Source organism: Zychaea mexicana (genome assembly GCF_025766255.1).
Source record: "Zychaea mexicana strain RSA 1403 chromosome Unknown BDB00scaffold_16, whole genome shotgun sequence".
In the NCBI taxonomy this organism is placed as follows: domain Eukaryota; kingdom Fungi; phylum Mucoromycota; class Mucoromycetes; order Mucorales; family Lichtheimiaceae; genus Zychaea; species Zychaea mexicana.
Genome location: NW_026516679.1, coordinates 488,785 through 508,047, shown reverse-complemented (window position 1 = coordinate 508,047; position 19,263 = coordinate 488,785). Strand labels below are relative to the sequence as shown.

Here is a 19,263-nt window from a genome sequence, read left to right as displayed (position 1 = left end):
TTCAGGATAGCCAAGTGGTTTGGTTGTACTATGTAGTTATTATGTGTACAACTCATCGATGTGTAGTAACTCTTCTCTATCGCTGTGTTTTTTATGCTCTTGGCCCCATGATTTGGATCTACAACAGTTTTACAACAGTAATACGATGAATATGACATGATGAAAAGTGTGCTAATCATACCATGCACCATGAGAATGATATGATTAACTACGTGTACTCTCATCACACCCCAAAAGACAACTCTTTCAAAACCAGGTCGCTTGCCGGCAATCTATCATAATTATGGAAAACACACATCGAACCAGACGACACATTAGAAGACCATCACGGCAACACAAGAACAAAACATACCATTCGGAAAATAAATAAATAAATAAATGTTTAGAGCTCCACATCTCTTGTGCTTTCAATGGTTTTGTTGATGTCATGTTATATACACAAAATCCCTTCTATTAACCCCTATTCCGCATTGAGTTGCTAAAGTAGCGTTCAAGACCGATGATATCGGTCACCAGTCAAATTATTGTTTGTGCCCTCAACAACACGGGGCCCTTGTTTCTCTTATTCATGATGATACCACCAGTCCCGGATAAACTGTTAGTCATACTAAGTCGTTGTTTTGTAGAGTGATAATAAACGTATTTTCGCTGCGGCATCCCGAACAATCACTCTCGTGTTTTTCGCATGGTAACAGATCGATCCTTATGGCAACGGTATTCTAAACTCACGTTTCTAGCTTTGCAACAATCAGTATTACTGTAGCCGGAAAATTAACAGCTCAAAAGACTAAGCTAGATGCGGGTTGCTTTTCAACGTACTTGCTATATATTATGTAGCTGTTACACGAACACTGGTGAATGCCGATGAAAGCTAGATGAATGCGGGGCGAAAAAGCACACTCTTTTGCTTTGAGTTTCATTGTTCAATTTATGGAACGAGGAGGGATATGCGAAAGAAGGATGAAGAAGTGTGTGTGTGTGTGTGGGATATCTTTATATTATACATTCAACCTTTTCTACGAGTAAGCGTGTTTAATCATACTTTGACTTGTAAATCCAAGAATTGCCCATGATACCGCAACCTTGTTTATCAGCCAAGCGATAATACTTGGCAGCCAATTTCATGTCCTTCTTTACGCCCTTGCCAGTAGAGTAACATCGTGCCAGATCGTTTTGAGCATCCGGGTCGCCAAGATCAGCTGCCAACTTGAAAAAGTAGACGGCCGTTTCCTTGTTTTTACGGCAGCCCCAGCCCTGGATATACGAAACACCAAGCTCGTAAATAGCCATGATCAGCTCACCTTTGGCTGCTGATGTAATGACCGTGCTTGATAGACTGTTCAAGTCCATGACAGCGTGCTCGGCTGCCTTTTGTAAATATTGAAATGCTGTGCTCTCGTTGCGTTTGCATCCCTGTCAAAATCAAAAGGTTAGTCATTCCTCCTTTCAATGCATTGACTATAGAACAAGACAAGAAAGAAAGGCAGATATATCGTACCCAGCCGTGACGCAGTGAAACGCCATAAAGAAACATGCCAATAGGTGAATCCTTACTGGCAGCTTTGCGGAAGCATTCGGTAGCCTTGTCCAAGTTGCTGGCTTCGTGGTAGCGAATACCTTCAGCCACCAATGCCTCTGCTTCCGATTGTGGTTGACCAGCTTCCTCTTGTGCAGGTTGCATTTGCTTTTGTAATTTTTGAGATAAGCCAGGATGAGCAGTGGGCGGTGGCATGCATGGGGACAAGGGAGGCTGTTGCAATGGCGAAGTAGGTGATGACGATATTGAGGATGGCGATAATGAGTTGTTAGCGTACGGTTGCTGTGGTGGGAGTAAGGTATTGGGAGACGGTGTGCGTGGCGAGACGGTGTAAGGTGACGAGCCACCTTGCGTGCCTGGTGTAAGTTGTGGCTGCTGCAAGCCATCTTCTTGTGATCTGGATGTGTTGGAATACAGCTGTGGTTGGTAGTATGCTGCTACAGCTGGTGCACTTTGTTGTATTGGACTAGGCTGCTGTTGGTAGTGATGCAGTGGTGCTGGAGTCTGCTGTTGCTGCTGTTGTGTTTGTGTGGTGGAGCGTGATGGAGTCGGTGGAATGACGAGCGGAGCCAAAGGTTGCGGATGCTGACGTGAAGTGTGAGTAGAGGAAGAAGAGGAGGAGGAGGATAAAGACAATGAATGTTGCTGTTGATGTGTTGGGTTGCCACTGGTGGCATTGTTATAGTAGCTATCGACATTGCTGTTGTTGTTATAAGACGTGGATAAGAATTCAGGCGCTCCACCGCGTGGTGCTGCAGTAGCAGGAGCAGCATTACTGAAATATCCACTGACGTTTGAAGAACGGTCGACGTATACGCTTGCAGTATTATCCGCCGAGACCTGTTCAATGATTGCAGCAGAAGGCAGAGGAACGTCAACGTACGCATGCTGCATGCGCACCGGCGATTCTGCTTGTTGATAGCGTGATTTGACAGGCGAAGGAGGTCGCAAGTTGCGAATATCTGAATGCAGTGAGTCGCTGCTTTCGTCGTTAAAGAAGCTCATATGAGCCATGGATGGTTTCAAGGATGATGCAAAAGATGCTCTTGAGGCATCCTGCGGGTTCAATGATTGTGCACCATAGATGCTTTGTGGAGTCACCTGAGTGTGTACCAATGTCGATGTTTGTGGTTCTTAAAAAATTGAGCAGAGGTTTGATATTGTAAAGTATCAGTATGGGAGCCGCCTACACTTTTTGTTCTAGCAGGTGCTTACCGATATAAGTTTCACGAGAAATGCCCACGACGCGCTCATTCGATGGATCGACGAGTGATTCGCGTAGGTCATATGTGCTGTAGACAGATGCGTCACTTTCTCTGTACGACTGTGTGGAAGAAAATGGGTTCTATTGTGAGCTAAATGCAATTAGGACTGCCTAATTTCTGTTGTCCTCCCTCAGTTTACCTCCCCGCAGACCATAGCCCACTCAATCCTACCCCTCCCCCCCCCTCCCCCCCGAAACTTAGTACTCCTCTCATACAACACCGGGGCTTCTTATTGCTTTACCTGATTCCTCTCCTTGTATTGATTCTGGTACTCGCCAGAAACAGCCTAATCTCACGTCCGCACAAAATAGTCAATAACCCTGTTGTTTTTTTATACTAGTCACTCATGAGCAATACATACATGGTATCCAGTAGACGTCGATGCTCCTAATGGCGCGGGACCGGGCACCAATCTATACAAATACACGATGGATCGTCGCCATTAGAAAATCTTCGCGTTTTCGAATTGCACCCCCCTCCATAGAGGTGGTAGCGAACTAATCAGTAGGAATTCAAAGACTGTACCTGGAATTAGGTGTGGAGTTGTTGAAGGTTGGTGCGGTACTGTTGTAGGTTGGTGTCATGTTGTCGGGCGAGTTCAAGTGAAGTTTCTTGAACATTTTGGCGAATTGAAACGAGGCGTGTGTGTATTGTGGTGATGATGTTGTTGTTGAGTGATACGTTCAATATCGAAAGGAGCAAGGTAAACGAGGGATATATAGGATAGATTTTGGAATATAATGAAGATTGTAATATATCGTGTAAATGATTGTATAATGACGGACAGCTAGTAGATCAAATAATGCATAATATATTTGCCACCGGTGTAAAGAGTAGTAGTAATGGTAAGGATAATAGTAGTATTGGTGCGATTAGATGATTATTCGACCGAATGGATCCCACACTATTAGACCAAAGAAGGGTGAATATGAATGAAAGGAAAGAGAAGGAAGAGGTAAGTGAATGAAAAGGAACGGGAAGATAGAGAAAAGTATGTCTGCGTGTAGGAGCTCAGTTGATATTGGCTGTGCGATGTGGAGTTTTTACCAGGAGCGCGAGAGGCTAGAGAGAAGGAGAGGGACAAGGGATAGACAAAGCATTGTCGATAGATTTGTGTGGTAGCAGAGGGTAAATTGCAAGACTAATTTCGACGGCCGAGTGTGCTGCCCTCGAGCCTTTTTAGGCATGATCGTGTAACGCTGACCCACGAGGAGGGAGCGGCATCTTTTTTTCTTTTTACAGCGGCGATCATCCAATGAAGCCTCTGACATGCTTATTTGATTGTTGTGCCTAAAATACACACACCTGGATCAATTGCCACTCTCTCTCTCTCTCTCTCTGCATTTTGCATATTTAGTATCAAAAGAAATAAAGGCTCTTTTATTGGATTCGAAGCGACGGATGGAAAGACAGGGCCCTGCAAGGTGGGTTGCACATCTCATTCCACTGTACATTTGCCAAACTCAGCTTTCCTTTGAGAATAGCCACTTTACGATCCTCGTCACTTTATATACTTACAAGTTAAGTTGGGCCGCTTGCTTGTGATGATGTCTTGCTCAATTCATACGCCCAGTGTAATTGACACTGTAAACTCTGCAAGTCAAAGCGAAAATAACTAATACGGAGTAAGGAAGCGTGCCAAAATTAGTGGGGTTAAAATAGCTAGGTCACTTGTTAGGTGTTTGTGCGCGCATGTTCCATGCCCTCCGCACATTAAGGATATTTTATGCCTCCCTGCGACACTACAAATTCTATTCCAATCTATCATACAGACTGTAATAAGGGTACCATGTCACTATTCTTCAACGACAGCCGGCGCTCCTTGACTCTCTTTTCATTGCTCTTGACAAAACGACAACGACCATGCTCTTCTTTTCCCCCCACCCCCTTCTTTCTTGCCGCCCTAAAATACAACGATTATGATAAACATGCAACAATCCCAGATCAAAAGCCAGTCGATTAATTTTTACCTTTATTAGCTAGGCCTCGTTTCTCCTCGATCAAGAAAACCAAGTGTCATCTCGTGCTGTCATGCTTCTTTTCGATGGAAAAAGAAAAAACCCTCTCATGGTTTTGCAGATCAACTAGTAAGTAGTACATACTAATACTACATACAGTGTCTTGAATTTAAACTTGGAAAGGCTTAGCATAAACAAGAGAAATCAGTGGTACTGTAGTATTAGACATCTTGTCGAGCTTAATTATATATAGTAACAGCAAGCAGAATAAAAATCAATGTGACATGTACTTGGATACTGATACTACTCATATCAAATGAACGTAATCGACTGACGACCCTTACTCTATTTACGTTAGAGTAGCGCAAGTGAGATTGGAGAAAGACACAATTCACTCTTTTTTATTTTCAAATGTGGTTGAGATATGTTTTTTAGAGTCGTGACATGGAAAGGGGGAAAAGTTTAAAGTTATGTGTAGTAGATGGAAAGAAAGAAAAGAACACTAATGCACAAAGGCCAGTCTATTACATCAAGTTGGATGGGTAGATGAAGTCATCGATAGGCACAAAGTTCTCCTTGATACTACGTGTTGACACGAACCGCACCAGCAACGACCAACTGCCTGCCTTGTCGTTTGTACCCGAACCACGACCACCACCAAAGGGCTGCTGACCCACCACTGCACCCGTACACTTGTCATTGATGTAAAAGTTACCCGCGGTGCTGCGCAAGAGGTTGCTTCCCTTGACGATCGACTCACGGTCCTTTGCAAAGATAGCACCGGTCAAGCCATACTGGGTCGTGTCTTTAATGAGCTTGCATGTCTCTTCAAACTTGTTATCGTCATAGACGTAGATGGTGACGACAGGGCCAAAGATTTCCTCGACCAATGTCTTGGCCATGGCGTTCTTGGACACGATAATCGTGGGCTCAATAAAGTAACCCACAGAATCATCACACTTGCCACCAGCCAAGATCTGGCAATCATCGTCGGACGCAGCGTGGTTGATGAATCCTTTGATCTTGTCAAAGCCAAACTTGTTGATGACAGGGCCCATGAAGTTTGTGAAATCATAGGGCGCACCCTGCTTGATCTTGGCGTGTTCCTCCAACAGATACTTGCGGTAGTTGGCAAACTGGCTTTGAGGGACGTAGGCACGGCTGCATGCAGAGCACTTTTGACCCTGGAATTCAAAGGCACCGCGGATGGTTTGCAAAGCAGCATGACGCACGCCTGCTTCGTCCAGGGATGGATGCAAGATGTGATAGTTCTTGCCACCGGTCTCACCGACAATGCGTGGGTAGCTGGTGTAGTTGTCAATGTTGTTACCAATGTCCTTCCACAGCTTGCGGAATACAGCCGTTGAGCCAGTGTAGTGCAAGGAGGAGAATTCAGGGTGGCCGATGGCGGCGGCGCAGACTTCTTCAGCCGGGCCAGGGACGAATTGGATGACACCTGGCGGCAGGCCAGCCTCGACCATGAGCTCGTACACGAGGTAGTTGGAGAGGACAGCGGAGGGTGATGGCTTCCAAAGCACGACGTTGCCCATCAATGCAGGCGCACTAGGCAGGTTGCCACCGATGGCAGTAAAGTTGAATGGCGACACGGCCAGCACAAAGCCATCCAGTGCGCGGTACTCGGTGCGGTTCCATGTGCCAAACGAGTTCTTGGGTGGCTGCAGAGTGTACATTTCTTCCGCGTACTTGCAGTTGAAGCGCCAAAAGTCGCACAGCTCAGCGGCAGCGTCGATTTCGGCTTGCCAGATGTTCTTGCCCTGTCCCAACATGGTGGCGGCCATCATCTTGTATCTATGAAAAATGGTCACACGTCACTTGTGTTAACTTGACGGATTCTGCGTCTCCTCTTTTGACCCGCACAACCCCCCTTTCTTTTTTTTTTTTGTGACAATTCCACATAACCCCTACCACCCCCAAATCCTATCAAACTAAGAGAAGCTTGCCTGTATTTGCTTGAGAGCAAGTCGGCTGCCTTGAGAAAGACGGCAACACGGTCATTGAAAGGAAGAGCCTCCCATTGCGCTTTGGCAGTCAGCGCACCCTCGATAGCCTGTAGTCACCGGTGATATGAGGGTTAGCATACATTTGGGGACAGGAAAAGTTGTAGTTATGCTAAAATGCGTGTTCATCGCCCATAAAGCGGACACCTCACTGTGAACTTGCTGACCTTTTTGATCAATGAAGAATCTGCTTCATGGAACGTGCATACTGCCTTGCTATGTTCAGATGGATTGAACTGCTGGGATGTCTTGCCGGTAAAGATCTGTACACACAAGGAGCAAAACGTCAGGTCGGTCTTCCTTGCCTTTAACGTCATCAACACAAGACACAAAAAAAAAAAAGAGAATAGAACACAAACCTTTTCGCCGTTGATGACGACAGGCACTTCCAAGGGTCCCTCTGCACGCATGGCCTCCAGTGCTTCCTTGAGTTTTTGACGCTCAACAGAGCCAGGCTCGTAGTTTTTCTAGAATCATTCAATAGGATGAGATGGTTGCACAGTGGAAACACAGATCCACGCTTGTCAAGCACAAAGGCACAGGCCTTACCATAGGCTCATTCTCAATGACAGGCAGCTTGAAATGAGCAAGCGATGGGGTCTGGAGTGAATGTGACATGGTTCCTATGAGTAGTAGTAGTAGTAGTAGTAGTAGTAATGCTAGTGTCAAAGGAAGAAGAAGGAAAAAAAAGAGACAAGGGCCGTTGGTTCGTCCTCCCTCCCCTTCTTGGACTTTATATTTTTTCCCGTTTTCTGCACACACACATTTTGACGCATGATTAGGTCCAAACAAGCAACGCGCGCGCGCGTGTGGATATGGAAACTTTCTCACGCAGCCTCCAAGCAAGGCGACGAATCATGTTCAAGGTGACCCATCCATGCATCTTCCATTCCTTCCGCAACCCCTCCCCCAACCTTATCGCACGCTTATATCAGATTTTAGGCAGATCCATTGACGTGTATGTCACGCAGCTGCTTTTTTCCTCCGCCCCGCCCCCCACCGTTGTTTGTTTGTTTGTTTGTTTGTTACCATTCCCACCACCCAAAACATACTAGGTATCCAGCGATTCAATAGTGCAGTGCAGCGCCTGTATATACACGATAGCTGAGATCCCCAGTATTATTTCAAACTGACATCACACATACAAGGTGCGGAGTGGGCGGTGAGGGGGGGGGGTGTGATGTCTTTTTTATTCTGCTCGAACGGATCACCAAAAAGTAAAAAAAGATGGGTAACCCGCATATTATCCGCATAAGAAGAGTAGTGACAGCAGCTTCTTCACTCATCGTGTTCTCTATGATTAAGACCGAGGTCAGGCATTCCATTGAAACATAATCCCCTGAGATGTTTGGCTTGTAAACAGATGCTTTGTGGTTATGAGAGAAAGGCCACCGTGTTTGTAAACAGCTTGGTTTGGCAAAAGTAAATATTTAATCACCATCGTAAGAGAACGGAGGAGGGCGACGACAGAAAACGGGCTTTCCGTGAAAGGTTTAGCTCCTCTCGGACGAGTACTCTACCCCCTTTGGTAACAGTGGTGCTATCATACTACGTATTACGCCAATGACCTCCGGCACGCTCTATACATACATCATGTACGATAAGGTTCGATTCACGTAGCACAAGAGTTGCAACATATGCGCATTGCAGCATTGCAACATAAATACAACACTGGTGATGTCGCCGACGGCACGCTGCGTGTCAAGAAGTAGCATGCCCTTTAGCTCCTTCCTTCCTTCAGGTCATACATCTACTGTATCCTTCATACATACTGCTCCCCACAACACACCCTTGATGGTCCCTTTTTCTTTTTCCACGGATCATGGAATTAGGGAATAAGACTGTAGAGAGGATAGGTGTCCAGTCACCAGCCTTCATGGGCTGTGGTGAATCAGGGTGCAGTAAGACACCGGTCGTTTTGGGTTCCGAAAATAAAAAAGTAGGGCGACGCTGATTCACCTCCAACACAGTCAAAAACGAGGTCGTATCTGCTGCTATCGCGTTTGTGGGGGCAGTTGTCGTCGTCATTGTCGGGGGTGTACATAAGCAGCTAGGACAAGCTTTTCTGGAGGTGCAATCAAACACTAATACTTTTGTTTTTACTCGTCAGTTACTGTCTTTCAGCACTCTTGCATCTTTCGAAAAAAAAAAAAGCCATTACAGATCACAGACGAGGCTGACAGTGCTGCACGAGCATGTACATCCAATAGACCCTGCTTCATTAAACGGCATGGGGTTTCTCTGCAACCGACTCACCGACTACTCTAGTGACGCCATTGTCCAGATAACATGATTAGCAACGTATAAGAATGGGCTGCTGCAAATATCAAAGAGAAAGAAATACTGACTCCGGAGGTTAGTTACATATTGTGCTTGTACGTTCCCATGATGTCAAGATGCCACAGACCAGATCATTCAATTCAATGCCAACGCTTTAAGAAATGGTTATTGCAGGCCTGCAGATCACAGCAGTTATTGCTATAAACAACAAACTCAGAGTTTTACCGATGATATTGATTTCTGTCACATTGAATCCTTTTTTGCAACAACGATACCCTAGCACCCCAGCGTGCGCGGAGCTCTTTAAGCGATATGAGATATTTAGCCGACTTGGAACTGGGCTTTTACTCAATTACATGCAGGGTGCTTTGACCTTGACAAAGATACCTTGGTGGGTCGCGGCATAGCTAGATTTATTCACACCGTCGGTGGAGCATCTGAATGCGAACCTAGTTTAATTAATTGGAATTGTGTTTATCGTTGCTGCTGCTCTGTTTATATGTTCCCGCGACACCATTGTTGTACTGTAAAGGTGTTTCTTGGTTGCTGTTCGTTACTAAACATTTGAATTTTACTTTGAAAATCAAGATTTAAAGGTAAAAAAAAAAAAAGGTACAAGCAAAACGACGCGAATAAATTTAGAGTTTTAGGATCACACGGAACCAGCGCTGTACCACCTGCTTGCGGATCACCTTGGCAAAGGCTGCTGTTGTATGTACATACTATGTATCTTGAACCAGACTGAATACAAGGATTCATCATTTATCACTCGGTACATACAAAAAAGCACTTTAAGCCATTACAGTCATATGATACTGATAGTGGATTAAGGCAAAACGCAGTGATAATAATGCAAGAAAAGCTGTTTATCTGTCTCTCTTGATTAACTTCAAAACTTCAATGTGCGATGTACATCAAGTATACGTTGCACACCCCCCTCCCCGAGCGGAAATCCGTCTGTGGAACCGTTTGATGACAATCATTCATGCATGGAAAAATTAAAACCAGCCACATTCAGGTAAACTCGATTTTTACTCTACATAATAAAAAAATGATATATCACACACAGACACGCGCGCACGACGGACACTACATCTGCTCCTGGAGAGATAGTACAGTACAGCATCAGTAACGCAACGGTGATGTAACATTTCTCTCAAGATAACGGCATAGTATAATGTGAAACATTCCATCGTTCATATCTTATTTCCGAGATGTTCTTGAACGCAGGAACAAGAGGATCACCACTCTTTTCAAGAAGGCAGAAGAAGAAGAACCTTGAAACAAAACATAGACAACTTTGAAACGTGAAAGCTCTATCTCTCTCTCTCTCTCTCACATGTTGCATGTGAATATGTATTTGCGTCAGACATACGGGTAAATCATCTCAGCATGTGTGATTCATATAATAAAGGACTTGATGTCTACAGAAACAGCCCGTCAACAAGAATGACAGTAGTAGAAAAGCAGTATTGTTAGTGTAGTTAGCATATGCGCCGGATAGAGGATAATATGTAGAATTGGTGAAAAGAGCATTAACCCAGTGTGACAGCATTTAGACTGTCCTCCTTTGTCGACGCGAACGTATAATAGAAAAAAAGAAAGGCTGTTGCAAGTCAGGAGAAACATTTTATTTGGGAAAAAATTGGGGAAAAAATAACTGATAACCTCCCTCTCTTCCGTTTATTTTCTTTTTTTTTTAATATAACCGAAATACCCATGGCTGACACCGACGCATCCGACGAAAACCCCTACGGCACCTTGAACAGACAAGTCGAAGCTCCATCCACAGAACGGCCTGCTGATCCAGAAGCAGAGGCCTATATTCAGCAACACCACGACGAGGACGATGAAGGCGAGTCCACCGCAGCTGAAGAGCCGCCACAGGAAGAAAGTATGGGTCGGCATGAACCAGACAAGCCAACCGTCCTCGACCAAAAAGAAGAAAAGGAGCCAACAACGATGCCTTCACCACAACCAGAACCCGAGCACCAACAGCAACAACATCCAACAACAGCAGTAGCAGCTGCAGAAGAAGAAGAAGAAGATGAAGGCAGCTTCTGGCACCGCTTTGCATCCATCCCCATTGTCCAAGACAGCGTCGGTAAAGTCCAACAATACCCACTCGGCCGCTACGCATTAAAACAAGCAGAGACAACCTGGAGCAAAGCATCCACACAGGCTGGATCGTTACCGTATGCACAAGCCTACTTTGAAAAAGCTGGCGCACTCGGCTGTCTTTCGCTGGACGTGCTCGAACAACGCTTCCCGGCCGTGTACCAACCCACCGACCAGATCGTCGACAGCGTGAAACGATCGTCCAACCATGTACGCGACTGTCTGCTTACCACTGTCAAAGCGCCTGTCCACCATGCTGTCAGTCTTGTCGATCGACTGTTATGGTCTCAGCAGCAGCAGCAACAACAACAACAACAACAACACGACGGAGACAAGGATGAGTTGACGCATCTATCTGAAACCAAGGCCTTGTTGCAAGAAACGGCACACCACATTGCCCGAATCAACGACAGCTTGCGAGGCTGGACGGCCTGTGTGGCTAGCCAAGTGAAAAGTCAGATCAAGGGCAGTTACGAATCTACGCAAGCCGAATGCAACCACCGTATCTTGGAACTGACCACAGAACTCGTGACCAAACTCGACACAGCCTCGGCCTATGCAAAGACGGTGCCTATCCCACCGATCATCCAGGCAAAGATGGGTCAGCTCGTGGAGTTTTATGACGCTGTCAGAAGCGAAACGGTCAAGGAGGACTTGTCACCGATGCAAAAGGCTGCTCGCGTGGTATTGATCACACAGGGCTGCATCTTGCCTGCGTTGCACACTTCCATTGACGGGATCCAGGAGCAAATCAAGTACTATGCGGCCATGTCCAAGGGCAAAGTGGTGGGTGAGATCAAAGGCCAGTTGAATTCGCTCGGTATCCATGCATCGTCGTAAACAAGATCAGTAGTTAGTAATATAGTGACTCTCAGTCAAGCGTCTTGGCATATGTCAAAAGATAAAAGAGTAAATAATAAAAAAAACAGTATACATATCTCCCAAGATGCGCTATTTTTAATGCTGCGATATAATAATACCCTGCGTGCGTTATACTTTGGAGCGTGTGGAAAGATACTCGTTCATTGGTTGGGGCGGCCAAGCACCATAAACGGCATTGATAGCGAACACCGTCCTCCTCCGCGGTCAGTGCCCCTAATGCAGCAACAGCAAATCTCTGTAGCTTTTCCCGTCGTCTTCCCACCTCCTTTTTTTTTTTTTCCTCTCCTCCCTCGCCCTTCTCTTTTACTTTATTTCTTCCACTCTTCAGAGCCGTCTCTTTTTTTTTTTTCCAATATATACGCATTCTCTGTTGACTTGTACCTTTTCTTTATTCTGCTTTACTCTTACCCACAAGTCTTAAATGTTCTGGTACCATGCCACACTATGCCGATCGATCGCCACAAAGGGGACGACTGCAACGTTCCGACAATGGTCGTACACAACTGCTACTATTCCAATAGTAAAAACTGGTGCTGCTGCTGCTACAAGTACCGCACTATTTCATACAGCAAGACAATGCCGACGTTCCGCGGCAGTGATCTCACAGCAAGAAAAACTGGCCGCACGGTCCAATCTCAACGTCATTGACTTTTTCGATCCTGCACTGGCATCGCAACCACCCTACTTTACACTCAAGCATGGAGCAGCAGGGTATGCAAAAAGTGACAAGAAGCCGACAACGTCTCCGCAGGAGGATGCTATTTATTCCAGTATACAGATCGGGGATGATGCGTATTTTAAACGCCATGATGCCTTAGGGGTAGCCGACGGCGTCGGTGGATGGCGGAAGCATGCTGGTAGGTTCACATAAAAAAAAGAGGAGTGGGGAGAGACAGACCGATATTAAAAAAACAGGTGATTAATTCTGTAATTAAACTTTGCCTTGCTTGATTGATTGGATGCATCTTTTAAGGCGCCAACCCGGCCTTGTATGCACGGAAGCTGATGCATTATGCTCAGTTGGAATTGGACCGTATCGACAACAATAAGCGACCGTCGCACGTCCAACAGGACCAGCCCGATCCAGTCATGGTGCTGGAGAACGCATACCATTTAACCTCATTGGATGCTCAGAATGAGGCAAGTAGTTTTTTAGCCATTGTTACACATTTTCATCTTGAATTTTCCTGGAAGATTTGAAGAGAGACGAGGGTGCGGAAATAAAAGTAAGACGTGGAAAGGGAGAGAAACCGTGGGTTCTAACGGATTAAAGCAGAACTTTGTGGGGTCAACAACGGCGTGTATAGTGATGCTATGCCAAGACGAGCTTCGCGTTGCAAATCTGGGGGATTGTGGCGTATCGATCATTCGGAAGGACGACTTTGTCTTCCGATCCGAAGAGCAGCAACATTCATTTAACTTTCCCTATCAACTCGGCACCGCTTCTTTCGACTATCCTTCAGATGCACAGGTAAAAGAATGTTCTCATAGTGCTTTCAACACAAAGATAAAACAATTGCTAATCCTTTCTTAAAAGCAATTCTCTATCAAAATAGAAGAAGGAGATATTGTGATTGTGGCTTCGGATGGATTATTTGACAACCTTTTTGACGATGAGATACTGGAAGAAGTACAGAGCTGTATACAAGAGAATGAGAACAACAACAACAAGAAGAAGGATGTGACCACTGGCGGAGACGCAGGTGCTGTTGGTAACAATAGCGCGGCGTCGGTACCCCAGCTGATTTCAGATGCGCTTGCACTACGTGCCAGACTCGTGAGTGAAGATACAAGTAATCCTTCCTCGCCTTTCCAGTGCAGAGCAATGCACGAAGGCATGTACTATCAGGTGAGTTTTCTCTCTTTTTTTAAATATGCGGTGGAAGGATGGAACGAAAACGTTTAGTGAGCTCGCTGTTGAAAAACAATCTCCTCCTCTTCTAGGGCGGCAAAGCAGACGACATAAGTGTCCTTGTCGCGGTAGTAAACCGTGATGACCGACCACGCGAGCATTCACCGCCACCGTTACCATGAACAGCAAGACGCCACCACCACCACCACCAAGGCCCTCCTAACTCATACTCTGTACAACGCATGCATACCCCATTCATTCCTCTGTCACGCATCCCACACATGCAAATAACCCATCCCATCCTTTTTTTTTTATTTTTTGTATATATTCTACCAGTTTTTCTCTTTTTTCTCTCTTTGCTATTGATTCTTCTTTTTTGTTACCTAAGCCCCACCCCCTCTACGACACCTCCCATGTATATTCCACACGTTCTATTATAAGCCTGCATCAATCGAACTGGCACTTTTTTTCTCATTTAAACTTGTTCCACGAACCAAAGTTGCACCGGGCTTAGTATGTAGCTGCTTGTAAAAAGAGTAAGGGAATGTTATTATCGTACAAGATTTTATTTCTGGGTAGGGATACATCACATATCATACATGAGGGGAATAGTTGCAGTTATAAGTAGATTGTAGGAAAATGGGATATAGAAGGTATGTAATACTGTACACTTGAGAGGAAGGGATAACGACTGAATAAGTAATGATAGCTGCTACTCTACTACCAAAGACGATGCTGGATTATTTGCGCTCGTGGCTGCTTGTTGTGGAAGGGGAATTGTTGTTATTGTTGTACGATTCTAGGCTGCGTGACGACTTGTTGTTGTCATGGATCATGATTTCGGTAGGAACGTCGTTGGAATGCACGGCCTTTTCACTCGCTGAATCTTCTTCCGTGGTCGGGACAACCTTGTCAGGGTCTTGGTCCTGGAGAGCCTTGTGTCGACGAGCCTCTTCTTCAATTTTCCATTCACTGCCGCGGAACGAACCCTCGAGACGCGCCATGACGCAGCACGCAAGACAGTTGCCCATGACATTGATCGAGGTTCTGCCCATGTCCATGATAGCGTCAACACCCATAATCACCGTGACAGCTCCAATGGGAAGGCCGTATTGAGCGACAGTACCAGCCAACACGATCAGCGAGGCACGTGGCACGGCGGCAACACCCTTGGATGACAGCATAAGTGTACCCATAATCGACAGTTGAGTAGCAACAGGCAAGCTCATGCCACCTGCTTGCGCACAGAAAATACTGGCCAATGCGAGATGGAGTGTTGTACCATCCAAGTTGAATGAATAACCACTTGATAAAAGAAAAGAAGGGTTATTTATTAGCCATCATAATTTTTATAAAACGGGAATCATTTAAATGACTTACGTCGGAATGACAAATGACACTAGCGAATTGGGACATCCAAATTCACGCATTTTCTCCATAGCCTTGGGCAACGCGGATTCACTGGATGAGGTACTGAAGGCAATGAGCCAGGGCTGGGCAATGCTACGGAAGAAGCCAAGCATGGGCACGCGGCAAAGAAGGATGACAGGGAACAAGATGAGCAATAAAAAGATGACGAGCGAGGCATACAATGCACCGATAAGCTTGCCGAGATTGGCAAGGACGCCAATACCGTTTGCACCGACAGTAGCAGCCAAAGAGGCACCGATACCGATAGGAGCATCTGCAACCACTGTTGTTAGGGTCCATTCGTTTCTCAAAAGAGGGGGGGGGGATGTTTTTGTTGGGTGGGGGGGGGTTGTGCCGCAGTGCTACTACTTACAGTTCATGATAAGACCCACCATTTTGAAAATAACCTAAAATGACCCAGAAATTTCGGATTAGGCAAGAAGCAAGAAATGAAAAAGTGTGCACACGCACATACATACCTGAGAGAGGGACTCGCAGATCATGAGCATCACATCGCGTGACTTTTTATCGGCCTTGATGGCTGCGCAAGCAAACATGGCCGCGCAGAACACGATACCGAGAATCTGGTCTTCGGCGGCAGCGATAAAGAAGTTTTCAGGGATGATCATGAACATTTCGCCATACCAGGTGATTTCGCCGCTCCTGCTTGCAAGGTCGCTGGCATCCGCGTTGTCTTGCTCGCCTGGCAAAATCACACCCTCACCAGGCTTGACTAGATTGGCCATGATCAAACCCACCGCCAGAGCAAAGGTCGTGACGATTTCAAAGTACTATTATCAGCGGTGTGGCGCGTAAGTATGCCGTATTCTACTGCAGCTCTCTCTCTTTCTCTCTCCCTTTGATTCTGCATAGCATCGATCCTAAAGAATTCTCGGACTTACAACGATGGTCTTGATAGCAAGTTTACCGACAGTGGAGATATCCTCACTATGCCCTGAATCAACATCAAGCAGCAGCAGAAGAAAAGAAAAAAAAACAAGGTGTAAGCAGGCTATTTATGTATGTATGTAGGTGGGCGTATGCTGGCTTTTTCCACTCTCGACACTAACACCTTTTCCCGTACGTATGTACCTGCAATACCGAGCACCAAAGTGGAGAAGATCAAGGGGGCAACAATGATCTTGATCATTCGAATAAAGGCTGTGCCAAGTGGCTCAATCTCTTGCGAGAACTCTGGCTGGAAATAGCCGACAAGAATACCGATAAAGATACCCGTAAAGATCCAAAACGTCAAGTTGGTCCATCGGTTCAAGAAGTTCCAAATATAGCGAAACGGCTGCCACAGGAATCTGTTCCAGATCAGAAAAGAAACTCGTCCAAGCTTCTTGGCCCATTCAGGGTAGCTCGCTTTTTCTTCGCGAACTTCCAGATCAGGTTTTTTGGCGGAAGACGATCGGCCGAGGCGCTCCTTGACTGCGCTCCTGAATCGATCCATGTGTGTGTGTGTGTGTGTATGTGTTGTTCAAGAAGAAGAAGAAAGTGCTTTTTTTTGGGGGGGGAACTGTATGGTGGTGGTGGTTGTTGTATTTCGCTTGTTGATACTGTATGGAAGTAGTTTTACAAAGCAGAAGCTGTTGGGGTTAAAAGCCCAGCAAGTTATAAACGAGAAGAGTAGAAGAGAACGAGAGAGAGAAAGAGAGAGAGAGAGAGAGAGAGGAAGTGAAAAAAGGAGAGGAGGTCAAGTAGAGGTGTGTCCGTTTAAATAAACTTTCTTCTCTCTCTGGCGTGCAGTGTGGCACAGTGATTCTTTTTTCTTTTTTACATTGATTGTTTGTCGTCGTCGTCCCCACCCAGTGCAAATATATATTGGACGATAACAGAAGGGACCCCTTTGGTAACCATACCATCGGACACTTTCTAGGGCAGTCACCACCAGGGGAAAAAAAAAAAAAAAAGAGTGAGCGCTGAGCCAGCAAAAGCAGCATACACTTTGCTTGCAGGTATGAATTTCTTCTTTTTTTTTTTTTCCCAGCCAGATTTTTTCTCGTAACGTAACAGTAAGAAAAAGGAAGAATAGTGTGATCGTGCAACAGCATTTCGCGTTGTACGACTTTGTAATCAAAGGGGATACATATTCTTCATAATCAGAAGCTAAACCACAACGCGTGTGTAACTGTGATCCGCCTGTTTCCAGCACTTGATTGAGTAACTCTTGCCTTATCCGTATATTGTACGAAAATAGTCAATTATAGTTCACAGGCTTGTTTGTACATATGTGTATGCGGTATTCTATGCTCGGAAACTACGCAGCACAGCGCATAGATCGCTCGCCACACAGTGTGCTGCTGAATCTTCTGCTGGGCCGTGTCTTTCTGGAAGTTCTTTTTAAAGAAGACGGGGTTGTATATCAGAAGACATCGTCATCATGCAGCGACGTAAAGTAGCAGTTGGGTTCTCCCCCCCCCCACCCTCCCCTTTCTAAGCTCATTATGTCCGCTGACGAAGCCCTGTGCTGCTCCATGTATGTACTTTTTTTGATCCTGTTTGTTCGTTTGATGGCTACGCGGTTTCCGTAGCCACTCACAGGCATGTTTCTTTTATGGTTTTTTTCTATAGAAAAAGCTTATCATGCCAATTAGCATACCTTGTTTCACTGATCCGGCCGTGTGCAGCTATCCAAACCGACGATGTTGTACCCAAGCTGCTAAACCATGCTGATAATGCAATCACAAACTCATATTTCGTTGTACAGAACGCAAACAGATATAATAGATTTGTATGATGCGGGTGCAATTCTTACGACTATCATCTTCGATCCCGCTTTTTTCTTTAAGTCGTGCCTACCCGATCACAAGTGATATGTAACACTTCTTCTATCATTGACAGGTGCAAAATACACTATACCCTTCAAGTTCTTATTGCTACGCAAATTCCGTAAGACATATGAACTACTCTCTATCTCATCTTTTTACTGATCCAACACGGCAGCTATTACGGGCTTTCTTCCTTTCCTTCCCAACGAACGACGGTTGTACAGAAATCGAGTTCTACCTTGTTTGTTGAGCAGATCCACACACACACACACACACACAAACTCAGCTTCGTTTTTTTCCTCCGTATGTCCCACATAGAGATATATTGTGAGAAAAAACAACTGGACACTGCACCTTTAACTTTTGCGAATCAAAAACCTTAACCCTTTTTTTTTTTATCCCGATCTATCACGAGTAAGCGATGGGTGAACATAATAGTACCATTTGACAAATACTCATAAGCTCTCATACACAATATCTGTCGACAAGGCATACTTGGTACGTAACACCCGTCAGCTACGTCTTGCAATAGGTTATGGAATAGTTGAAGCAGACAGGCAAAATATGAAAATTAAAGAGCACAGTTTCATTTTGGTGGATTTGACCCTATGAACTGGAAGGCTCCAATGAAAAAAAAAACTCCATCTTTCTTTGATGAGTCTGCCCATAGTTAAAACCCATGTCCTGGTCGAAAAAGAGGCTTCCCTTTAGTGGCCAAAGCGCCCCAGACACGAGCACAAAGACTAACTACCAGGGTACGATTTCTGCTACAGGTTCAATTTGAATACAGTGCGATGCTTACCAGCTAGTACAATAAGATACAGAAACAGTATTTCAATTACAGAAACTGTACCCAGAAAAGAGACATGTCGCATATAGTATGTAGGTGTTCAAGAGCTGTAGTTGGATATAGTACAATTCACAGTAAAGAAAACTTGCAAAAAGAACTAGAATATCGCTAATTAAGAGTTTTGTAAAATTCAATTAATCTAAACAAAACTCCTTGATGAACAATGAATCGCTTTTTAAGCTATCATAAAGATCCATTGAGTAATCTATATAAAGAAAGGCGAATATCTTACTAGCATGGTATTATTGGTAGGGTCTCGAAGGGAACTGACCATTGAAGGGCGAATCAGTACACTCCACAACATCCCATGAATGGTCAA

The 19,263-nt window shown here is 45.2% G+C and overlaps 5 protein-coding genes across 5 annotated transcripts; 2 read left to right on the top strand and 3 right to left on the bottom strand.

The window, feature by feature from the left end:
* Positions 1 to 1,038: 1,038 nt before the first annotated feature.
* BDB00DRAFT_726225 (uncharacterized protein) lies at positions 1,039 to 1,537 on the bottom strand (the record flags this gene model as incomplete). Its single annotated transcript, XM_053118245.1, has 2 exons — positions 1,039 to 1,413; positions 1,499 to 1,537. Coding segments are annotated over 2 exons (414 nt in total), but the record flags the coding sequence as incomplete, so codon positions are not given.
* Positions 1,538 to 5,087: 3,550 nt separating this feature from the next.
* Positions 5,088 to 7,434, bottom strand: BDB00DRAFT_945228 (1-pyrroline-5-carboxylate dehydrogenase). Its single transcript, XM_053129505.1, has 5 exons — positions 7,328 to 7,434; positions 7,138 to 7,245; positions 6,946 to 7,041; positions 6,722 to 6,828; positions 5,088 to 6,569 (listed from the first exon to the last, which is right to left on the bottom strand). The coding sequence occupies exons 1-5, from the start codon at positions 7,394 to 7,396 to the stop codon at positions 5,285 to 5,287; spliced, it is 1,665 nt and encodes a 554-aa protein (XP_052982437.1). The 5' UTR covers positions 7,397 to 7,434; the 3' UTR covers positions 5,088 to 5,284.
* A 3,229-nt stretch (positions 7,435 to 10,663) lies between these two features.
* BDB00DRAFT_810794 (uncharacterized protein) lies at positions 10,664 to 12,126 on the top strand. The gene has a single exon (XM_053122565.1). It carries the CDS (start codon positions 10,778 to 10,780, stop codon positions 12,014 to 12,016), a length of 1,239 nt encoding a protein of 412 aa, XP_052982436.1. The 5' UTR covers positions 10,664 to 10,777; the 3' UTR covers positions 12,017 to 12,126.
* Positions 12,127 to 12,479: 353 nt separating this feature from the next.
* On the top strand, positions 12,480 to 14,500 carry BDB00DRAFT_894959 (phosphatase 2C-like domain-containing protein; the record flags this gene model as incomplete). The annotated part of the gene is made up of 6 exons (XM_053128505.1): positions 12,480 to 12,915; positions 13,032 to 13,219; positions 13,335 to 13,529; positions 13,596 to 13,698; positions 13,762 to 13,907; positions 14,003 to 14,500. The coding sequence occupies 6 exons, from the start codon at positions 12,480 to 12,482 to the stop codon at positions 14,090 to 14,092; spliced, it is 1,158 nt and encodes a 385-aa protein (XP_052982435.1). The 3' UTR covers positions 14,093 to 14,500.
* A 150-nt stretch (positions 14,501 to 14,650) lies between these two features.
* Positions 14,651 to 16,776, bottom strand: BDB00DRAFT_869800 (Sodium:dicarboxylate symporter family-domain-containing protein; the record flags this gene model as incomplete). Its single annotated transcript, XM_053126643.1, has 6 exons — positions 14,651 to 15,215; positions 15,291 to 15,603; positions 15,694 to 15,727; positions 15,800 to 16,111; positions 16,223 to 16,275; positions 16,413 to 16,776. The coding sequence occupies 6 exons, from the start codon at positions 16,774 to 16,776 to the stop codon at positions 14,651 to 14,653; spliced, it is 1,641 nt and encodes a 546-aa protein (XP_052982434.1).
* Positions 16,777 to 19,263: the final 2,487 nt, after the last annotated feature.